Consider the following 23197-nt stretch of genomic DNA (forward strand, 5'->3'; position numbering starts at 1 on the left):
TGTAGAAATGTGAGCTGTTTATTGGAATCACACGAATCTGAATAAACCGAGGTTATAAACTCATCAGAGTTTCAAGCGGCAAACATCAATTGTGCACCCGCCCTGCTGATAGTTTGCCATATTATTTGCATTAATTATCAACAAATCTGTGAAAATGGGGTGCAACTAGTGTCATGTAAGTTTTAGAATACATAGGCTGCTCATGAACGACTGAAATCTCGTGAAATATTTCTTCCGCAGAAAAAACTTCTCATTACCAGTGGACAGTTCTGCGGAAGTTTTGCGAAATTCTCCGGGACATCCTGCAATCTTCCCCGGGATGTAACTACGTAAACCATTGATATGTGGTATCATTCCAAACTACATGTTAAAGGGGAGGTCCAATACTTTCAGTTTTGGGGCCTTTCTACCCAAAATCCTATTTGTAAATGGTGATTTATTGGTTTCTGCCAACCCCGCACATATTTGCCGTGATATCTGACCCGCTCGATGTTTCGCGGCTAGCGCCAGATTGTCCGCTAGGCGGCGCTGCGACTGGATCTGTGACGTAAAAGGTTTCATTGGAACAGAGTTAGTACACAAGAAGAGCTTCCACTGGCGGGTGTGTTCAGACCATGTCGAACCTGGATGCTTCACGCGAACGTCAGTCTCAATTCCTTTCTGTTGGGCGTATGGGCGGTCGATATGAATAAATCCGTCAAAGGGTCGAGTAAGTTGCAATGTAAACAAACTGCGGTATTCGCGGTACCGACCTGTTAGATACAGGCTCCTGCACGCCCTGCCGGATCAGATCCCACCGAAAAATCAGCAACGTTCGGAGGTTTGCCGGGTGCAGAATCACATCGAAGTCAGGGTGGTTTCTGATGCATCGGTGGTCTGTACCGACGTTCTTTTCAGTGTCTGCTCTGGCAGGTCGTCGTGACAACAAACACTCTCCCGTACAGAGGGAATTTCCAGGCAGTTTCTATTGTCTTCGTTTCCACACCGGCACCAATCCCGGTTCTCCAACCCTCTGTCTCCACATCACCTCCATCCCAAACGTTCTCATCGCCTGGATCGGGGTCAGAGTCACCACTACTGTCCGTCTGTGGCTAAAAACGGAAGGGTTGCACGCCCGCCATTGTTGTTTATGCTAGTAGCAGAATGAAACCTTTTACGTTGGCCTTAGATCCAGTCGCAGCGCTGCCTAGCGGACAATCTGGCGCTAGCCGCGAAACATCGAGCGGGTCAGATATCACGGCAAATATGTGCGGGGTTGGCAGAAACCAATAAATCACCATTTACAAATAGGATTTTGGGTAGAAAGGCCCCAAAACTGAAAGTATTGGACCTCCCCTTTAAGGTATAATCTGCAGATATGCAATTTTTCAGGGACAGAACCCCCAATAAGGTACACATCCGACTTTGGTGACCGACTGGGGCAGCTGCTTTCGATTTGAAAGGTTTAGAAGTGTGCTCTTAGAGCAAATACGGTTACCGTATTGTTTCTCAGACTCAGTTCTTCCGCAATCGAGGTAGCACGTGGTAGGTCCAATTTTAGTTCACATTTCTCATAATCTGCTGCAAAATGACATTAGTCACTAACATGGCTGAAAAGTGTAACTTGCTACTGCAGGGTTCTCGCCAGCCTAAAATTTTTCCTCGTCATGTCACATATTGAGCGCCACAGGAGCAACAATCCTGGGGGTCCGGGGGCATGCTCGCCCGGGAAAATTTTCAAATCTTAAGACTTACTGAAACGCTATCTCCTGAATTTTGAGGGGCAATTTTTGCATGAAGACCAAGCTTGTTTGGTGAAAAATTACAAAAAAGTTTCAGCTTGATTTTGATGGAAGCGTGGACTTTGGTTGGATTGGCAAAATTTTTGTAACACTAAACCTGTTGACTACTTACGACAGATATAAAACGTTGTCAACACCAGAGCCGTTAGTAATCTGTATTCTGTAGAAAAATGACGATGAATTACACACCCTACTTTTAGAGAGAACGACATAAAGGCGTCCTGTCTTTCTACCCATGTATTTTTCTGTAACTTTTCCTGATAATTTTACTACATGTGATCATGATTTGCCAATTCCAACCCTCAAAATAGCCGCCTCGTAGCCGCCATTATATTGTTTTCATTTCTGACGAAATATCGCAAATTCGCCATGAACTAACATCTCGCGAATCGTGAGATTTGTCTGTCATTGGTTGATTTTTTTCGTGATGCGCCGTGTTATTCAGCCCGTAAGTGGTGGAACTCTGACGCTACTTATCATTTTTTGCGGGAGAAAAGTGTGTGTTTGTGGTCTTGATGTTAACAAGAAATACAACAAAATATTCTACAAAAATACAGTGGCATTTCAGACTTTTTTGGCTTCATCGGTAACAATAATTGACGGTAAACCGGACAAGAGTCGAAAACTTGGGCTGCAGTTTGGCCCGTTTAATACATGACCAGTCGACCGGACAGAATTTGCTCAAGTTGCTCCAATTTCCTAGAGATCCTAGAAAAAATGAAACTCTGCCCATATGTTAACAGTTTGCAGGCTGTACACTCATGGATTTTTGTCCGACAAATACGTCAGATTTATTATAAATTTTTGGCCGTCATGAGCGGCGAAATTCCGTCAAATGACAGAAAAACGGGCGCTGGCTGGAACCCTGTGCTACTGTAAGAATCAGTGTTCTTTTGGGGTGAAAATTGACTCTTGTCTCAAGCCCAAATATGTAATCGGGATATATGACAGGTTTTGAAAAGTAAACATCCTATTTCTTTACCAAAAAAACTTCTCGTAGAAATGACATAGCGAGTATTTGTAAGCATTGAAACTGATATGCCCATTTGAACCAAATTGACCCCTCTCTCTTTTCTTCACAGTTTTGTTTTTCCTAAGCTATCATAATCTTTTCTGAGATCAAAATAGGATATACATACGAGTATAGCAATTAAAATACTCTTTCTTGAGATGTTAATTTTCACCTAGCAAATATTAGAAAACACCAAATGTTTGTGTCCGGCTGCTTGGCAGGTTTACATTGGACTGCTGGTTGTTTAAGAGGGTACGACCTCTACATTGTACATACTTACAGTACATGCATCCTGACTTCAATATTACTGAAAGCTACATCTACACTGTACATGACAGTTTACAAGCTTTGAAAGCATGTTTATTGCCAAAAATACAGTTACTGTCGTTACATAGGGCCTACTATTGACGTAACCTGCTTAGTGACATGGTAAGACACATCTAGTAAACTGTGCCCTTGTGAGCCATGTTCCTCAGTACTTCTGAAATATGTCCTGTTATCCATATAATATATGCCGCAATTTACATTTTACATTCGGATCACTGGGGATCATGCTAAATCACATCTATCTACAGAATGAAATAAACATGAATTAGGCGGTCAAAATTTGGTCCTATCATTTAATGTTAATGGAATGACATGCCATGTCGTCAGCCGGGCTGTTTTCCCAATGGGACCGAGGACAATTCAAATTAATTTTGTTTCCACCAAGGAAAAGGTGACATTTAGTAGGTGTTGAGCACAATGATTTAATGCCATTTGGGTTGCATGCTTGGTGGATACATAATGCATGAGGCTGTTTTTTTTCTTCAGTGGTGCATCGATTTGGCTACAAGGTGAGATCTTTTAACTGATGTATTCTCTGCTTCGCTTTAATTATAAGGTATTTACGTATTATTGATTTCTTACAGCTAACAAACTGAATTTTTCTTGAACAATATTGAAGGTTAGCATGGCCATGATTCATGAAGCTGTGCAATTTGTTGAGGAAATTTGTGGTTGTAATTACAATCCTGTACCTCATCTGGGGGAAACTGATTTTGCTTATTTGAATTTAACCTTTCCTATAGGTCATATTTACCCTCAGCTCTTTTCCATCTGTGATATGTCAGTTTTCCTGCAAATTGTAATTTAGATTTGCTGTGCTTTGCATCAAGGATTGTTATTTTATATGAATAATGAAGGTGAAATTACAGCAAATCCAGTTGCTGATACCAGTTATAGAGGTCACATCCTTGGAGCTGAATACTGTAGAAATTGCAAATTTTTAAAGTAAAAGATGAATCATGTCCAGGTCGGTTGGCGAGCTGTTGCAGTACATGGAAATGGTTAATGATATACACGTCAGTATTAGGGTTTAGTCATAAATACCAGTTCTGTATATGGTAAGAACATAATTTATATTGGTACATGAATGTAACGAAATTTTGTTGAATCAAATCTGAGGTGGGATATGATGATAAATAGTTCTTAAATAGTTCTAATTGTACAGCGTATATCATGTATATTGAAAATGATCTTGTAAGTGACCAAAATGATGGACAGTTTCAGATATCACCCTTGCTTCCATCAATCTGTATGTAGATAGTAAGAAGTCAATGATGATGATTGTACTAATTTGTAGGTTGTCCTTGTACGTGTCATGGGACTTGAGCTGGAATATTTATTTTGACAGATCACAGCTCTGGCCTAGGAAAATTAGAGTTATGTTTCCAGTTTCCGTTATGAAAAACTAAGGTTTGGGAGGTACAGATTTTTTTTTCTAGATTTCATCTAAAATGATCCAGCAAGTACAAAGACCTGTCCAGCTGTTTTCTTGTGTTCAAATATTTCACCCATTTTACTGAAGAAAAAGATGATTCTGAAAATGTGCTAAATGACGCTTCAGAGGGTTTGAAATTCATGTTGACGATTTTATTGCCTTACCATTGGTTAATAAAAAAAAGGTTAGGGGTTTTGCTAGGGTCAGTCGGGAAACCGAGACACATTTTTTTCCTAGGTCCCTCCTTGCTACTTTCGTGATGATTGTGCATGTATTTGTTGCTTGTTACCTTTGCAAAGAAGGTTTTCAGAGGCGTTCGCGTGTATCTGTCTGTGTGTCTGTCTGTCTGTCTGTGTGTCTGTAAACACGATAACTCGAGAAGGCTTTAATGGATTGTCTTCATATTTGGTAGGTGGGTAGCTCTTGATGAGACCTAGAAATGATTAGATTTTGGGCCCCCTGGCGGCTTGTTGTGGTACTGTAGCGGAACTTACGGTTTTGATATGTCATGATCTGGAGGTGCTAGGGTCACGAAATTTGGATGGTAGGTAGCTCTTATGCTAGGAAAGAAGTGACGTAGGTTTGGGCCCCCTATCAGCTTGCTCTGGAACTGCAGGGGCATTTCTTTAAAAACATTCAAAAGAGGATAACTCAAGAACAGGTTGACGGATCGTTGTGATTTTTAGTATGTAGGTAGCTTAAGTGACGCTTGACATAATTATGCGACAAGTATGCAAATCTGGATGTAATTTGCATAATTTATGAGGAAATTCTATAAATCAGCTGCATTACATTATAGGACTATTTAAGCTTGTGACATATGTAATGGACCGTTCCATAAGCCACGCCCCCCTTAGCAACGCCCTAGCAACTTGAACACCTCCGTCAAAATCAGCGTGGGAAGGGTCGTACCAACTGCCGCCGCCAGAATGTCGGATTTGCAGCCCAACTTTACGGTCGATTTTTCGGCAGCGAGGAGACAAAAAAATGGTTAAGCTATAAATGTTGAACGGTACATCCGCAGAGTAGAATTATTTTAGGAGGGGACAGAGGTAGTTTCAGTGAGAGCAAATTGTTTTCGCTCAATACAGACGCGGGATTGGCCGCATAACATAATACGGTAGGTGGACAAGAGTGCCTGGTTGCTGACTAACAGCCGATGCATGTGTGAAACAGAGTACGTTTATCTGTAACAGGTTTTCCATGGCATTTGCTGCATACATCACAGCTGCATACAAGCTCGGGGAAAGAACCAAATGGGAAATAAAAACTCACGGGGCACTCATGAGGGAGGGCGCAACTTATAAAGGGATTTGTGGTACAAGTAGAAAAATAAGCACGCAAACACGGACATAAACAATAATGATAGCTTATGAACAAATGGAAGAATAACAGAACGTCCTTAATCAACTTGAAAGTGCATGCAATGTGACAAATTCAGTTTCACATGTAAAACAAGGAGTCTTTATCAAGCAGACATCAACTCAGTTTGCTGCTTTTAGATTTCCCGCGCTGACTTTGACGGAGGTGTTCGAAATATAACAGGGATTCGAAATAGGATTCGAAGCGTTCGATCTTGAACGGTCCATTGAGAACAAGAGAAACACAGGCAGATATTGATTATGTAAATTAACACTTAATTTGCATAATTAATGAGAAAATGTTATAATTCCATAATGGAATTAACTGACTGGAATTTCATACTTGGGGTATTTGAAAGTTAAGTGAAGGTGAACATCATTAAACATAACTTATTCAAATAAGGACCTTAAGTTATTTGCATAATTTATGAGGGAATGATAGAATGGCTTTCTTGGTTAAAATAAGGCTGTCTTTTGATGGAGAATATGATCAACTGATATAATTCATGCAAATGAGGATCCTATTTGCATTATCAGGAGGGATAATCTTTACTTTGTCAGTCATAAAGATTAACATCATTTGGCGAAGGTATGAGATCGTGGAACTCTAGTTTTGTATGTAGCAAACGTAGCTACAGTGTTTATTATGTTCGAGTAGAGCCTGCCGAGAGCACATGATAGCTAACGTATCACAGTGTTTTTCCAGTCTTGGAAAACAAAACAAAATACGTAAACAAAAAAAATTACAAAGTGAATTTACCGATCTTAATAAAGTTCACTGTTTTAAATGCGTACAGTAAATATGACTCGTGTTTGTCTTCTTTGTGTTGTTATTTGTGTTCGATTCCCTGTCCACCCCCACCCCCATAGTTTCAATGAAGTCCGAGAGTTGGAACCTCAGAGTCTCTTAATCGGAAAGGCCGGGTAATTGAAAAACTTTGCTGGCAAATTGGCTTTGCAAAAAAGCGGCATCCACTGTAACATGCAATATTGACATTTCTACTGCAAGCTGTGTAGAAGTAGTGATCATGACCAGTTTTGTTTGTTTAACTAAGAGATTGTAATGCTTCCCAGTATTTTTCCATTGAGGGGAAGGGATGGACAAAGGAGTTTATTTTGAACCTCAATCCTTGGTGGGTTTCATTTTGTAACCTCCTTGGTGGGGCAAACTGCTATTATCTCTAATTTTTATGGTTTTGATTAAACTCAAATTACAATATTTTGCCAGTGAAATTCTATCCTTGGCAATATTTCATTTCTACATTGTCCTCATTAATCATGCAAGTGACCTCAACATTAATATGATTAATGTAATATATGCATAGTGATGTTAACTTTTAAGTAACTTGTTGCAAGGTTTATCATTCACCATGAAGGAATCATAGAATTTTTACATTAGTTATGCAAAAAAATTATGCAAATTAGGTGATTATTTGTATAACGTGAAGGAAGGCCATATTACACACAGAAAGAAAGTTGATGTACGCAGTTTTTATTCGTTAGGTTTTTGCCTAAGATAGCGTTCTCTCGATTCTCATTAATGTAGAATAGAGCCTCACCATTGTTTTTGTTCCATCTGCTGCAGTTGTGAAGCTCGCCGGCAGCCATCATGGGTGAGCCGGATGAGGTGGACCAGGCGCTGCCGTACCGCGGCACGGACATGAGCGACTACGGGATCCCGCTGGATGACCTGAAGGAGCTGATGGAAGTCCGCGGGACAGACGGTATCGCAGAGATTGAACAGAAGTATGGAAGTGTCACAGAGATATGCAAACGTCTCAGGACGTCTCCTACTGTAGGTGGGTAGAGCTGTCAGTTTTACACTGGAACAGTACTACTGTAGGTGGGTAGAGCTGTCCAGTTTTACACTGGAACAGTACTACTGTAGGTGGGTAGAGCTGTCACACACCAGTTTTTACACTGTAACAGTACTACTGTAGGTGGGTAGAGCTGTCACACACCAGTTTTACACTGTAACAGTACTACTGTAGGTGGGCATGTGGCAGGGACAGCAGCAGCAGAATAATCAAATCCTGGATAGTGAGTGAGTGAACAGTTCTGTGGGCACTGTTGCTATGCCCTTGCACAATTGGGTATTGTGAAAATCTCAGGATTTTCTTTAAAATTTTATTGAATATACAATATATTATCAAGGTTGTTATCTTTCCTACAATATCAGTCATATTGGTGTCTTTATTGTGGGTGATAGGTTTAATCCCAAATTGGAAAATCAAATTTTCCCCCTAAAATTTACTAGAACTTGAGACAAGTTATATAGAAAGAAGAAAATGGAATTCTGTTTTCCTTGTAGCTAGAAAGATATCCTTCATGCCCGTACACAGTTCTTTTGCTTTCAAATTATTTCCTAAAACACGAAGTCGCTAGTGTTGAGGGCGTGCAGAATTTAATTGAGACCCAAAGGAACCTGGGGTGTGCCACGACATTGGGACCCACTAGACCTGCTCTACAGTTAAAAATTCAGAGATTTCAAGTTCCAGTTAGGAATTACTTTTGACTGGACGAAGAAGGAATCTTCAAAATATGACATTTTCTCTGTAGTTTTGGATCCAGATTTGTCAGATATGGCTACATCATTCTATGTAGTACTACATGTATGATAGTCCCTTCGATCTTCTTCACATATTTTGATGACCTGGTTTTTGTTGTCTACTTCCTGGTATTAGAGCGCAATAACAGTCATGTGGCCTTGATGCTTGGTTACCTAAATCAAGCAAGAAATACGTTTTGCAACTTTTTTTTACTGGGATTTTCTTAAGATATGTTTGACGCTGATTTTTAGAACACTAATATGATCAACAACCAATGATCTTACAACCGACGAGAACTTTTGATGAATGAAACAGCAAAGAAGAATGAAAGTCTATTTGTTTTTGTCTCATTTTTGTGATGTGATCACAACTAGTAATTTGTAGTGGGAATGTTGGTAGTATGGACATAAATTTCTATGGTCTTTATCCTTTGGGACACCTGATGAATTTCAAGGCATGAGTGCATATGTGCATGTCGTCTTTAACACTATAACAGCATAAAAGTTAATGAATGGAATGCATGACTTCGTAACTCCATCAGTCTGCATGTTATGTGTCAATGCGCAATAGTCTACTTTAGAGAATAAGCTCCTTGGTTCGTGCATGGAGGTTAACCTTGGTTTGTGTTGGGAGTCAGATGGCTGCACATACATGTACAGTAAATCCTCAACAGGCAGGGCACTGCTGCGAGCGTGAGACGTCATTTTTGTTGCCCTTTTGACTTCCTTGTTGACAAGTTACACAACATAATTTTCTGCTAGAAATAGCTTCACATTTGACACATGGATAAATCACAAAGCTGTTTTATGAATCACATGTTCACTTGCTGCTGGTATCACTGGTATTCTGAAGTAACATTATTGGAAAACAAGCAGGGGCCCCAGTAGGTGTCCCGTTGTGAATCCCCTTTTTTTTTGTGACTATATCATGAAAACACATTTTTTTCTGGGCCTAACCACAACTTAGGCCATCCTTCACAAATCCTTCACACACACTCCTATAAATAATATGTACCTATAAGTAACAGTAACTGAAAAAAAGTCATTGCTGTATGGAGGAATACAAAGCAATTTGTGAGGGAAGCATGCCATCAGATAACTGTTTTGTTGATTAAGGCGCAAATTTTGAACATTCAAATGTACATGTGCATAACTATACCACAATTATAAGGTATGGATGACACGAGGATTGGGGCCAGGGGCAGTCAAGTTGTTACAAGTACGTCCAGATTAGAGTTGAATTTGATTTCACCGCCGCCATGAGTGAGCAGATAGAATACCCTGACCTGGAAAACCTACCAGACACTGGTTCTGCACTAGTCTAGAATGAGATCCACATGTGAGCCAAACAGGATTGTAAGCAGTTATGCATTTGTCGCAGTTGTTAACTACCATATTTCTTCCAATTGCGTACGCATGTGTCTTGAACTACCTCCTCGAGGTGGATTACTTTTGGATCGGGATCAGAGAAAATCATTCTGGAGTGCAAAAACCTATCCAGATTGACTTAACATTTGATATTACATGACTGTATGATTATGTTGTGATGAGAACATGGACGTCATAATTTTTTTCATTTTCTAGTGCTGCTTTAATGCGAAAACTTATCCAATGCAGTGTACTTTGATTATTTCTGAAATTTTTAGTTTGACATCCATATTGCATAATTATTATTGGTGGTAACCTGTAGTTGGAAATGTTTGAAGTTTCTAATATAAAAATACTAGTACCTACAAACTGCAGAACAAATATTTATGTGGAGAGAAATTCTACAAGACTTAGTGATGATGTTAACTTCCTGGCAAGCCACCGAAATGCTGGACACCTGTGGCTCGTACTTAAAAGTGGTTTTCCCCATGAATGTTTTCCTTGATCATGTCTGCGGTTGGCCCCAAATCAGGTGACTGTGTGTACCTTATAGGAGATGCATACACAATTGGAGGAAATATGGTATTATGCCAGCAGTGTGCAAATTTTGAATTGCAAAATTGTCAATTGTCACTTATGATGTTTTTTTAACATTCTGAAAAAAAGTTACCTTTTCCTTCCACCATTCTAGGTCTGGAGAACAATCCAAAGGAGTTTGAGCGACGAAGACAAGTTTATGGCTCAAACATTATCCCACCGAAACCACCAAAGACATTCTTGCAGTTAGTCTGGGAAGCTCTGCAGGATACTACACTGATTATTCTGGAGATCGCAGCCATTATTTCACTGGGCTTGTCATTCTACAAACCATCCAAGGATATTCAGGACAAATGTGAGTAGTACTGACTTTTGACATGTCGTGGTTAGTAGAAAAAACTATCAGAGGTTAATTTGGTGTTATTTTCTGAAAGACCACATTTTTATCAAAACAAAATCAACCAGATTTGTAAACTTTCACAACAGATTAACAAAGAAACTTTTACATATAATCCAGTAACTGGGCAACCACCATGTTGTCTTCAGAAAAGGCTTGGCTACATTTTTATCAATATCAATATTATCATTACAAAGGCCGCTACGAAATGCGATGTGCTTTGGTTGTGTCATCAAGTTTCGGCTTGTTCACGCCACTTGTGCACATGCAAGCTTCTTGAGGGGGTTTGTGGGAGATTTTTCAAATCTACTAGAATCATAGGAGGTGTATATAACATTCTGCCAATTCCAGTGACCAACAACTCGCAATGATATGTACAATGTATGAGATAGATCAGGTTTTAAACAAGAAAAATCTGAGATTTTGTACCTCTAGGTTGTTTATTGTATTTTTATATATATTATTAAGTTGTTGGTTATGTGTATTTGTTGGTATTACATGTAAATTTGATTTAGCGTTCCTGCAAGGAGGTTCACCTCCTTGGTTCCAGGTTGTGTTAAGTGTTGGATATAAATCTTGGCACATGTTCTGTGTCCAGATACCGTCCAGTAATTTTATTTCGAATAATATTCTTCACCAGTATCCATCATAACAAACCCTGTAACACTGGTAACACCGACATCTACACAAAATGTACACAACCCGGTGGGCAAGATATGTAGGATTAATGGCCGATGATACATACATGTAGGGCATACAAGAGTTTACAAGTTGTGTGGGTTTAATGTAAGTAATGTACGCATATGCATGTATGCCAATTTTTTGGATATATGCATAGATCTTGCATATATTTATGAATTATATTTGCATATATGGAATATACCATGCTCCCGTAACTGCAGTTACACAAAGGCAATCTGCAGGCAGTCTGTTTGACCTGCGGACCAAAATTTGATTATCTGAACAACCAATTAGGACTGAGAAAAATAATTTTCACGATCTTCATCGTAAACTCGATGTTAACGAAGTATCGTCGATGTTCTGTCATTGGTCTCTGAAAAATCCCAAAAGTTGCTGAGTGTATACAGTAGCATTGCTCGCAATTTGTTTTTTTGATAGCTTGTTTCTTCTGTGGGTGCATGTGTGGGGTTCAGTCAACGAGTGGGGCTTGGACACCCTACAACATGACTGTGATTTTTTTGAAGTTGCACTCTCAAAATTCTGGGTACATGTGTGCCTAATCCAGGCGCATCCACAAGCCTGGACATTGTAGTTTTTATTTCAGTATTGCAATTTTGAACGCCAGGGTAGAGTTGACCATGTTACATTATCATGAGCATTATCTTTTCATTTGCAGTGGGTGGTGGAGATGAGTCTGAGGAGAAGGCCGGATGGATTGAGGGCGTGGCCATTCTTGTTTCTGTAGCAGTAGTCGTTTTTGTAACAGCATTCAATGACTGGTCCAAAGAAAGGAAGTTCAGAGGGCTGCAGAGCAAAATTGAGGGCGAGCATAAATTTGCTGTCATCAGGAGTGGAGAAGTAGTCCAGATCCCTGTAGGAGAAATAGTTGTCGGTGACGTCTGTCAAGTCAAGTACGGTGAGTCTTTGTCATCCCAGGATGGAATTTTGATGCTTGAGATCCACAGAAAAAAAATAAGCGGAAAGTAATATTTTCATAGACATCCGCAAATTCAAGATAAGCCATTTGATGTTTAGAAAGATGTGCAGGAGAGGGTTCTGCTGTTACATGCCTCGTCAACAGGTATTGCAATTTTAATGATGATTGTGCATTGTAACCAAGGAAAAATAATTAAAATAATAAATTTGTCCAGATTCTGTCTGCACAGTTTCTTTTTTGCAAGACAGATATTGATATTGATGGCACTGATACTGGTATGAGTATGCCTTGTGTCATGACATGTTAAGTATGTTTTATGTATAATAATTATATAAATGTTTAGTATCATGTTTACTGAGAGGTTCATATTACCAAATTTGGCAGTTTTATTCCTACAAATATTCTGGTTGATAAAAATGGGTTGATACGTGTAACGGCTTGCTTGGCTATATACATGTACATGTACATGTACATGTACATGTAGCTACAATAAAGGTCTCTCAGTTTATTATGGTTACAAATTATAACTTACAGTTTTGCAGTTAAGGATGGAAGTTATGTATTATTAAAGCACAAATTCCATGTTGTAGGTGACTTGTTACCTGCGGATGGCCTGGTGGTACAGTCCAATGACCTGAAAGTGGATGAGAGTTCACTAACCGGAGAGTCCGACCATGTGAAGAAAGGCGAATCCAGGGATCTCCACCTCTTGTCAGGTAATTAAACTTATCAGCCAATAGAAATACATGCAGGAATGCAAAAGTCCCAAAGTACATAATGTTTTAGCAGTGCATTCCAAATGTGTTCATAGGGCTCTCAGGGCATTTGTCTGAATTTCTTGTGCTTGCTGCTGGATCGTTATTTTAGCACCAGAGTTCCAGAGCCCAAAAAAGGCCATTTTTGTCTGAAAATAACCAAAAAGTTGTATTTAAAGGCCTGTTTGAAAATAAATAAAAACATCTGGTTGTATTTGCACACTCTACATGCTTACCAAATTCAAGTCATTTGGCCAAAGAATGAAGAAATTGAATATATCTATCGAAATGGCAGGAGGAGGAGAAGAAACTTCAGGAAAATCACGGCCATGCCTTTGACCCCGTTGACACACGATTCAAAATAAAAATTGTCTATCAAGTTAATTTTTTGGAGTGTGAACACTCCAAATCACTAAATACATATTATATCGGTTCCAAAATAATCCACCTCAAGGAGGTAGTTTTAGACACTTGCGGCGGATTCGGATCTGACGAAATCATGAGTGTGAATGCAAGGTGTCTTGGCTTCCGACTTGGATTCGGTGGTCAACCAATCAGCTTAGAACGTGTGCTGCTACTTACATATTCATGGAAACGTGGTGGCTGGTTTTGTATAGCAGGAGAAAATGTGTAGTGCAAGTTTATTTTTCCAGGGATTTTCTGACTTTCAACGCCGATTTTTGGCACGCTATGATAACACTGCCATTGACATTCTACTGGAGACAACAGATGAGTGATCATTTTACAATCGACAAGAACTTTTTTTAATGAAACAGCAATGAAAGCTACGTGTACGATGCAGCCAATTAATTTTTTTTAAATTTGTGCATGAAAGATAAGAGGACGCTTCTACGTGTTTTGATATACAGTCAAACCTGCCAAGGTGACCACCTTTTCAAGCAGGCCACCTGGCCATGGTGACCACTTTTTCTCGGTCCCCAAAATTTTCCCCATTGACGCAATCGTTAAGCAACCTGTCCAAGGTGACCACCTGGTCAACGCGACCGCCTTGAGTTGGGTCCGCTCGAGGCCTGATACCTGCCCATGGTGACCACATCATTTTTGATTATTGATGATAACTAATGAGAAATCATGGAGAAACCAGCCAGTTTGCCTTGACTGCTGGCGGGCCTGTTTACACGATTGAAAAATGTGTTGTACAGTTCGCGCGCCGCGCGCACACACGTGTCGAACAACGGCCGACACATAAAAACGACGCACGTGTGAATCGGGCCTTGAGATATGCAATGCTCGGAAGCCAAGCTTGCAGCTGCAGTCTACACATGTAGTTAGAATTTGAATGCCAGGTTTAACCTATACAAATGTTATCTGGTTAAAAAGTTTCATAAACTCCTTGGTAGAAGTGAAGGAAGGTATAGGCACATTTTGTAGAAGCATGTAGAAAAATACTTTGAAAAATATCATTCAAATTAGGAATGTATTCCAAGGCACATTGGCCGTAGTGTTGAGAAAACCAGCATCCCAAAAGTTTATATCCCAATCCCTTGCCTACGGAAACCCTACCAAAATCAAAACGAAAGCAGTTCCCAGCAAACTACAGTCAAACCTGGCTATAGTGGTCACTCAAGGGACTGGCCAAATTTGACCACTATGGCCAGGTGACCACTATAGAGAAACAGCCGGTTAGTTGACCCCCCCCCCCCAAAAAAAAGGGGGACACATGCTTTGAGTACCAACAGTGATGTCTTTATTCTGAAACATATGAATACATACATTTGCAATACATACATGTACCCTTTTATATGTACATGTCTTAGTTCAATAATTTGTTGTTCTTTTGCTTTAGTTGTACTTTATTTTGTACTTGCTTGAAAAAAAAGAAAGAAATACAGAAGCATGGAAACATTAACTTGACATCAAAGATACATATTCAGTTCATCTACTAGTATTCTGGGACAATGAAACCATTCACATTAAAACATACAAAATCACTGGTTGTCATTTACAGTACTGTTCTTGTGTACATACTAGTACTACATGTGGCTAAAGAAAAGAAAGCAAATCAAGCAACAAACTTTCAACTCCAAACAAATTTCTATCGACTGCAAAATCATTTAATCTAAGCTCAGCTTTCGACGATTTCTTCAAGCTCACTCTCTCTGCCAGTCGGATCACTTCCACCTTTTGGAATAAGTTCGGCGTCTGTCTTTCCGCTTTCGCCATCGTTTCTCCGCAATTGCCACGTTACTAGTAGTTGTTAGTCGAAAAGTGGAAGAGAACGACATCGCCATGTTTTTGTTCTTTGGTGAACACTAGCTTCGCGCGACCGACATACGCCACAGCGAATTCCAACCACGTAAATAAGTCATTTTGTTCCAAGATGCTGTCTATTTAGTTAACAGCAAAATAATTGTTCGTCAGTTGCCAGTTACTTTCCGTTTTTGGTCGTTTTTGAACATGAACCCTTAGCGAAAACTCTCCTTTGTTTACGGCTTGGGTTTCTCCCCGCGTGGGTTGTCTGCCTCTACCATTATGCCAATGTGGTAGTCAACAGAAAATTTTCTCCTTTCAGACTTATATCTTTTCTAAAATATCCACTACAGTGTTAAATTTACATCTAAAATTACTTGTAGTAATGTAATTCAAATGTTTTCATAATGTAATTACATCATTTGACGCTAATGAAGTTAAATAAAACTCGGTGTATCTACCTCCATAACAGTGGAGTCTTCCGATGACCCCAATTGACCTCCCTCTGCAGCTAACATGCGCCATCTTGGAAAAATACAAAACGCATTTTCGAGCCAAATTTCTTAATTAAGCCCATGAAAAACGGAAGCTATGCACATATCTACGCATTTCAAGGAATCGAGAAACCAAATATGGATATTCTTAAGTTTTTTTGTAAAGATAATTGCCGTAATCTTTGCCGAGCGGCCGAGTCCATTGAAAGCTACATGCGGCACGCACGGCACTGGTGTTTGGGAAAACACAGATATCAAAGACACCCGCGACCGCAGAAACTTTGTGTCAAAAGCCAGTTTTCCTTTATTTCATACACATATGGAGTTTAATTTTCAGTTCACATTTTAGTAATGTAGCGATCGGAAAATTATCACAAGGCTCATAACGGTCGTAGCCCGAGGTGGGGTGGTGTTACGGCCGTGGTGCTTAGAGGGTTACGGCCAGCCGCGACCGCTATCGGCGGTGTTGGCATGCTGGCGGGACCGGAATGGGGTGACCGCTGACCGCGTTGAACAGTGACCGCTATAGACACGATTCTTAATGCTTACGTCAATGGGAAAAATTCAAGGGACCGGCAAAAACTGACCGCCATGGCCGAGTGACCACTATACAAAGGTGACCGCTAGTACAGGTTTGACTGTACATACTCTTTTTTATACATGTAATCATGCTAGTCCATGCCTGACAAAAAGTAACCACTATGGCTAGGTGATCAATATACAGAGTTACATGTAGTACATGAGTTGGACTCTAAATACTGTCAAGAGTTCCGCGATCTCATACCTTCACCAAATGATGTTAACCCTTGCAGTTGACGAATTATACAATTTTAATAATTGATTTTGTAAATAAGAGCCTCAGTTGCATGGATTATATCAGTTGATCATATTCTCAACCAAATAACCTTATCTTAACAAAAAGGCTATTATAGCACTTCCTCATAAATTATGCAAATGAGGTCTTCATTTGAATAAATTATGTTTATTGATGTTCACCTTCACTTAACTTCCAAATGTGGCAAACATGAAATTCCCAGCAGTTACAACTATGAAATTATAAAAATATTTATTATTTATTAATTATTATCATATAGCCGGGTGACGTTGACCAATCAACCATTCCACATTCCTTATGACGCCGTAATGTCACAAATAGAGTCAAAATTGGGTATTTATTCATCCCAATCCATACATTAAACAAACCCAATAATCACTCGCATATGACCTCAGGTGACCCAATAGAACACGGCTCTAGTTCTAAAAAATCCAAAAATAAACAAGAGGTCCGAGATCTCATACCTCCATGAAATATGGGCTTGCTTTGTCCTCATTAATTATGCAAATAACCTCTACATTAACATAATATATGCATAGCGATGCAAACCTTTAAGTAACTTACACATGTTACGAGGTATAAAAATTCCCATCATTCACCAATAAGGATTCACAGAATTTTCACATTAATTATGCAAATTAGGTCATCATTTGCATAAGTGGTATCTGTTGATGTTCGGCCTGCCACAGATTAAATAGATTACATGTATAGCAGTACCATTATATGAAACACTGTAATTATAGAATTTCCTCATTAATTATGCAAATTAGGTCATAATTTGCATTTAATCATGTACAACTGTCTCTCAGGTACCTACACACCAAAAATGATGAAAATACGTTGTTCCAATCTGGACTTATTGGCTTTGAAAGTTTTTACCAGAAACTAACCTGCAGTTCCAGAACAAGCTGCTAGGGGGACCAAACTTATGCCACTTATTCCTGACAAAAGAAGCTATCTGTCACCAAAAAGTCAAGACCATAGCTTGTTCAGGACAAAAGTTCTGCTGCAGTACCAAGGTCATCCACCAGGAGGCCCATACTTGACCTTTGTCTTTCCAAGACTTACCATCATACCAAATATCATCACAATCGATAAAGGCGTTCTGAAGTTATGCTGACTACAAAGTTGCGGAAACACACACAGACACACACACAGACACACACACAGACATACATACAGACAGACACGCCAAAAACAATACCTCCATTTTTCATGGAGGTAACTAAGTTGTATTCCAATGACCTCGGGTGACTCCCATAAGAACACCTGTTCCCTGCCTGTGACCCAGATAGAAGGTGAACTCTACCCAGTGACCTCAGGTGACTCCAGATGGAACTATGTTCTATGTTCTATTCAGCATGTGCATTGTGTCACTTACTGCATCAGTTTGGATAGGCTATCGTGTAAGCTATATGATAATAGCTCACTTGGTGGCTTTATTCTGTGGTTATAGTAACTGACAAGGCTTTATCACACCATATTCACCTCGGGGCGGGTCATTAACCCTTAATTAATTATGCAAATTTGGTCCTCATTTACATAATCTATATCCTCAGATGTTTTTTTCTCGTTCTCAAGTAGATGTCACAAGTGTTTCATAGTTCTATTATCGAAAAAAGCAGATTTATAGAAATTCCTCGATAATTATGCAAATTAGCTCCTGATTTGCATAAATATTTTCCAACAAATGCTCCTGCAGTTTTAGAACAAGCCGCTAGGGGACCCAAACTCATGTTACTTCTTCCCTCTCCCAAGAGCTATCTGCCACCCAAAATTCGTGACCCTAGCATGTCCAGATCACGAGATATCAAAACTGGAAGTTCTGCTGCAGTACCTAGGAAAGCCGCCAGGGGGCCCAAAATCTAATCATTTCTAGGTCTCATGAAGACCTACCCACCTACATTGTACCAAGTTTCATCCCAATCCATCCACTGCTTCTTGAGTTATCTTGCTAAACCACACACACACACACACAAACACACACACACACAAACGCTACTGAAAACATAACCTTCTTGGCGAAGGTAATAAGAAAAGGATAATGTATGTTGTCAGGCACCCATGTGATGGAGGGCAGTGGCAAGATGGTGGTGACAGCGGTGGGCTTGAGCTCACAGAGTGGGATCATCTTCGCACTACTGGGCGCCACTGCAGCTGAGAAACCTGCCGGAGGCAAGGACGACAGTAAGCTGTTTTTCACATTTCTGCCTATAGGATGTTATGTGCATATCAACTGGTGTTCTGGTTATTACATGTTAAGGCCACACCAATTTAATTTGTTGGTTCTCGAATTCGCCTCTTCATTTTTTTCTGATTTGCAAAAAAAAAGATTCTGGTTCTGAATCAACTAAAAATGCTTATATTTCACTCTCAACAGTTGAGGAAAGTACTTTTCTTCGTAGTTGTTACAGTTTTTGAATCTTAAATTTTTTTTTTATTTTAATGAAGTGGTTTGGTTAAAAGTTCAAAATTCATGGTTTTAATTTTATCCCAGCCTTTTGTGTTGACTTCATGGCTCCAATCGAAGCATTTAGGGCTATAAAAGGATGCCTAGGCCTGTTTTCATTTTTTTTTTGCCCTGTAGCTTCATTTTTTTCCAAAAAAATCCAAGAACCAACAAATTGTGTGGCCTAATGTAAAATAGATCTGTTAATTTAAAAGTCATCAGGAACTAGAAATACAGCACTTGTTTGTCAAGGCAGCATCTGTTGTCTTCCATGGTTTAAAGGAATTAAACAGAAAATGCACAAAATAAGGAATGAATTTTAGCTATGGGGATGAAAACACTTGACAGAGGTAAGAGGTAAAGTTTAGGACAAATTATCCTGCTGAATGATAACTAAGCTTTGGTGACTTTTGCACAGTCACTCATTTTCTATTAAGCGTTTCTGCTTGTGGAAGATTCTGACATTAATTTGGTTGACATTGTTGAATTATGGAAAATGTAGTGGAATTGAGAAGAAATGCATGTCTGTGTTTTCATGTCATTCATTTGACAAATGACAATAATTCAGCATCCATGGCATAACTAAGCAGCACTATGGTGATCTGCACCCATTAGTGTTATTGTCCAATGTACTTGTCAGTGTTTGTCCACTTCTCTTTCATCCTCTATATATATGTTCCATACACATGTGTTAAATACTAACTGTTACAGTGTTTGAGAAAAACCATCAAGAGTTACTGATAGCATTTCACTGGTTTAACCAATCTGTACCTACTATGTCTTGACAAGTCTAAAGGTCCCTTGTAATAGTTTTTCATCAGAATATGCACTAAATACATCCATTTACATTCTTTGTCTTTGGAGATGAATATTTAAGTAAATGGTACAGCATCATTTAGGAAAAGAAATGAAAGAAATACATATAGAAGAAATTGAAAAATTCAAGAAAGATTTCCGATTTTCTTCCAAAAAATGATCTCAATGAAATAGTGACTTTGCAAGTGGTGTAGACTACCAAGCACAGCATCCTCCACTGGGACCTTTAAACTTGAGACCTGAGTGTGCCATGTCTTTCTATTTGCTGCCTGTGCCTCCTGCGTCAGCATGGATGGAGCCAGAGACAAACCCTGTTTCATCAGTACCAAAACCTCCTGAAATCACCCAAAATGATATCAAGATGGCATGGAAGGGTATGTGGACAGCAGAGCAGACTGGGGCTGTCAGTGGTGTTGTAATGTGCCCAGTGTGACTTGTGTTTCCCCACAAATAGCTTTGAATAATTACCTTGCTAGTGTTATTTCCCATTCGTCCAGACTACGACTTGCTCTGTGGTATGACATTACAATTTATTTGGTGAAATCAGCTCTGCTCTTACCTAATAATTGGACCACTGGAAGTAGAGTTTATAGATTACTGTTACTGTAACTTTCATGTAAATCAAGCACCAGGTTCTAATGTTCCTTTATCAAATTTGAAGGATTTTACTGGACAGTAAATTGTAGTCGCAACAACTTCTTTTATTTCCCTTCCTTCTCTTTATCTTCATTTGTGTCTACCTCGAAGTTAATTTTTAAATCACTAGTCCAAGCCAATTATATTTTCACATCAATATAATTCCAGATGTATTAATCTTGCAGAGACTGCTCCTGGGTTGAAAGCCCAGAGATGTTTTTCTGTATATTTGGATAGATTATTCTTGATTAAGGTTTTGCTTGAACATACATTGTCCCATTTTGTCATACTAGACTCAGTGAGAGTGTACGTGTCACATTGAACAGTTTTTTTGGTGGTATGATCATACATGTAAGTACTTTGGGGTCCCATGATAGAAAAGCCTGCCTTAGACGTAAAGCCAAAAACATTGATTTAATGATATAAGACATCTCACATGGAGAGAGAACAGACAGCAAGTGACAGAAGGCATAATCTGACACTAAACGTGCGTTCAAGACTGAAGAAAAACCTGTCGTCTTTATTTTTCCCTTGTAAGTTGTACCCTGCCCAACCTGCTGCCTACCTGGGTGTGTTTGATTTTTCATGTTAAAATTTTTGGCATGACTTGACGCTTGATGAAGTATCATTTACTCTAATCCTCTTTTATCATACCATGACCACCACATACATGTATCACCACTCTGGAACTAAATTGTGATATCTCCTCCCCTACATGTTGGCATTATTTCCACATAAAACTGTAGGTCCTTTCAATTCATCAAATGGAAAAAATGAATGCATCTCTTATTCTTTGTCAGATCTGCTGCTTTTATCTCTACATGTATGTTGTCAATAACTTTAATTTGTATTTCTTAAATTTATGATTATCCTTTCATAGCATAGCACCTTGTGATCGGTCTGGTATCACAATTGTACTTTACCCATGTTGTCTGTGCTCACATCTGATGATGTCCCTTACACACAACCTTGTATGTTTTCCACTTCTCTGTATCTTGTGCTTGTGTTTTGAAGTGTACATGTAGCATTACAGCTTACCTCACCATTCTCCATGTCATCACTCGGTCTGGGTACCACAGTGCTGTTTCACACATTCTGCAGGTTCTTGGATTACTGCCTCATTTTTTAGGTTGGGTGCTCGGGTGCACTTATTCCCAAAAATAAATTTTGAGTCCTGTTGTAAATTCAGATGGTAAGAAATAAGGTACAGTATGTACATGTAGGTATGCATGAAAAATCAGTTCATCTATTTTTCGACCCTAAAAATCGCTATTCTGTACATTCCAGTGAGAACGAGCCTGCATTGTTTTCTGGCTTGGCCTGTCTGAATCACATGCTGATTTTTTTTTTCCCCTTGTAGGAAAGAAGGCAAAAAGCATTGAGGACGCCAACCCTGCTCCTAAGACAGCCGCTCCACTAGGTGAGGATCTGTACAATGGGCAACAAACCAACTTAGGCCACTCTTAACTTGATTTTTGGATGACATCCTCATGTCATGATTTCCTCCAGTTTAAAAAATGAAATTTTACCTCCTTAGTGTAAGTTGTGAAAATATAAAAGAAATACCCCATTTTTTTAGTGCATACCTCATTTGGCTTTTCCAAGGATGTCATCTATAAGATTGAGTCAGTGTGGCCTGGTGGAAAATAGAAGAGGTGCAATCATTTACTTCAAAGGAACATTAAGTTGTTTTGAATGGTAACCTGTACCACCCATGTGGTTTGTGAAGGCTCAACAACATGTTAAACAGAAGTATAAAACAGTAACTGTTCAGGACACAATAAGTACACCAGTGTCCCCTCATCAGCCAGAAATTTATCCATTTGATGTCTTATACAGCGAGAGGAAGAATCCTTGCTTGTACAGATTAAAGAGCTGCTCTGAACTTACCTTGGAAGTCTCTAACATTGCAAAAAGTCCTAACCTAATGATATGTCTGGCACAAAAAGTTCTCCCCTGTACAAAACATTTCCAGTCTAGAGTTCCGTGATCTCATACCTTTGCAAAAATGTTGTTCACCCCCTAAGTCTTATCTCAACAAAGAAGGCTATTCAAGCAAAATGGTATGAAAATGTCCAATATAGTTTAAATAGTCCTACATGTATCATGGAACGAAGTAGATTTATGGAATTTTCTCATTAGTTATGCAAATTAAATCCTGAATTGCATAAATGTCATCTAATGTCAGGCATCATTGAGCTACCCACATAACAAAATTCACAATGCTTTCAACCAGTTCTTGACTTACCCTCTTTGAAATATTTTAAACAAATGCCCCTGCGGTTCCAGAACAGGCTGCTAGGAAGACCTAGTGCACCACTCTCTCCCGGCCCCAAGATGTTAGTCAAAAATCTTGGACTTGGCACTGCCATAAACTTGACCTCAAACTTTGAAGCTCCACTGTAGTACCGTAGGTACCCACTCTCTGTGTGTTTCTTACAGATCCAGTCGGGGCATCACCAAGCAAGGCAGATGGCCGTCTGCCTCCCCTACAGAACCCCCCGCAGCCGCCCGCCATGGAGCTGAAGGAGGTGAGCCTGAGGGACGAGCCTGACGGGAAGGTGGACTCGCCCACCGCACCTAGCTCCCCAGGAGAGGAGGTGGACGGAGCAGTGAA

The 23197-nt window shown here is 39.5% G+C and overlaps 1 protein-coding gene across 3 annotated transcripts in view; it reads left to right on the plus strand.

Moving 5' to 3' along the window:
• LOC109470003 (plasma membrane calcium-transporting ATPase 2-like) overlaps positions 1–23197 on the plus strand; it is a 62472-nt gene that overhangs the window by 25010 nt on the left and 14265 nt on the right. For 2 of the 3 annotated variants that reach the window (XM_019768781.1, XM_019768783.1), the window contains exons 2-8: positions 7502–7715; positions 10524–10724; positions 12124–12363; positions 12975–13100; positions 18738–18866; positions 21941–22000; positions 23023–23180. In XM_019768781.1, coding sequence (XP_019624340.1) covers positions 7526–7715; positions 10524–10724; positions 12124–12363; positions 12975–13100; positions 18738–18866; positions 21941–22000; positions 23023–23180 — 1104 coding nt within the window. In that variant the 5' untranslated portion in view covers positions 7502–7525. The remainder of the gene's footprint in view (positions 1–7501; positions 7716–10523; positions 10725–12123; positions 12364–12974; positions 13101–18737; positions 18867–21940; positions 22001–23022; positions 23181–23197) is intronic. The other variant, XM_019768782.1, reaches the window with a different exon arrangement.

The sequence above is a fragment of the Branchiostoma belcheri genome, unplaced genomic scaffold (assembly GCF_001625305.1).
Source record: "Branchiostoma belcheri isolate BF01 breed outbred unplaced genomic scaffold, Haploidv18h27 scaffold215, whole genome shotgun sequence".
Classification (NCBI taxonomy): domain Eukaryota; kingdom Metazoa; phylum Chordata; class Leptocardii; order Amphioxiformes; family Branchiostomatidae; genus Branchiostoma; species Branchiostoma belcheri.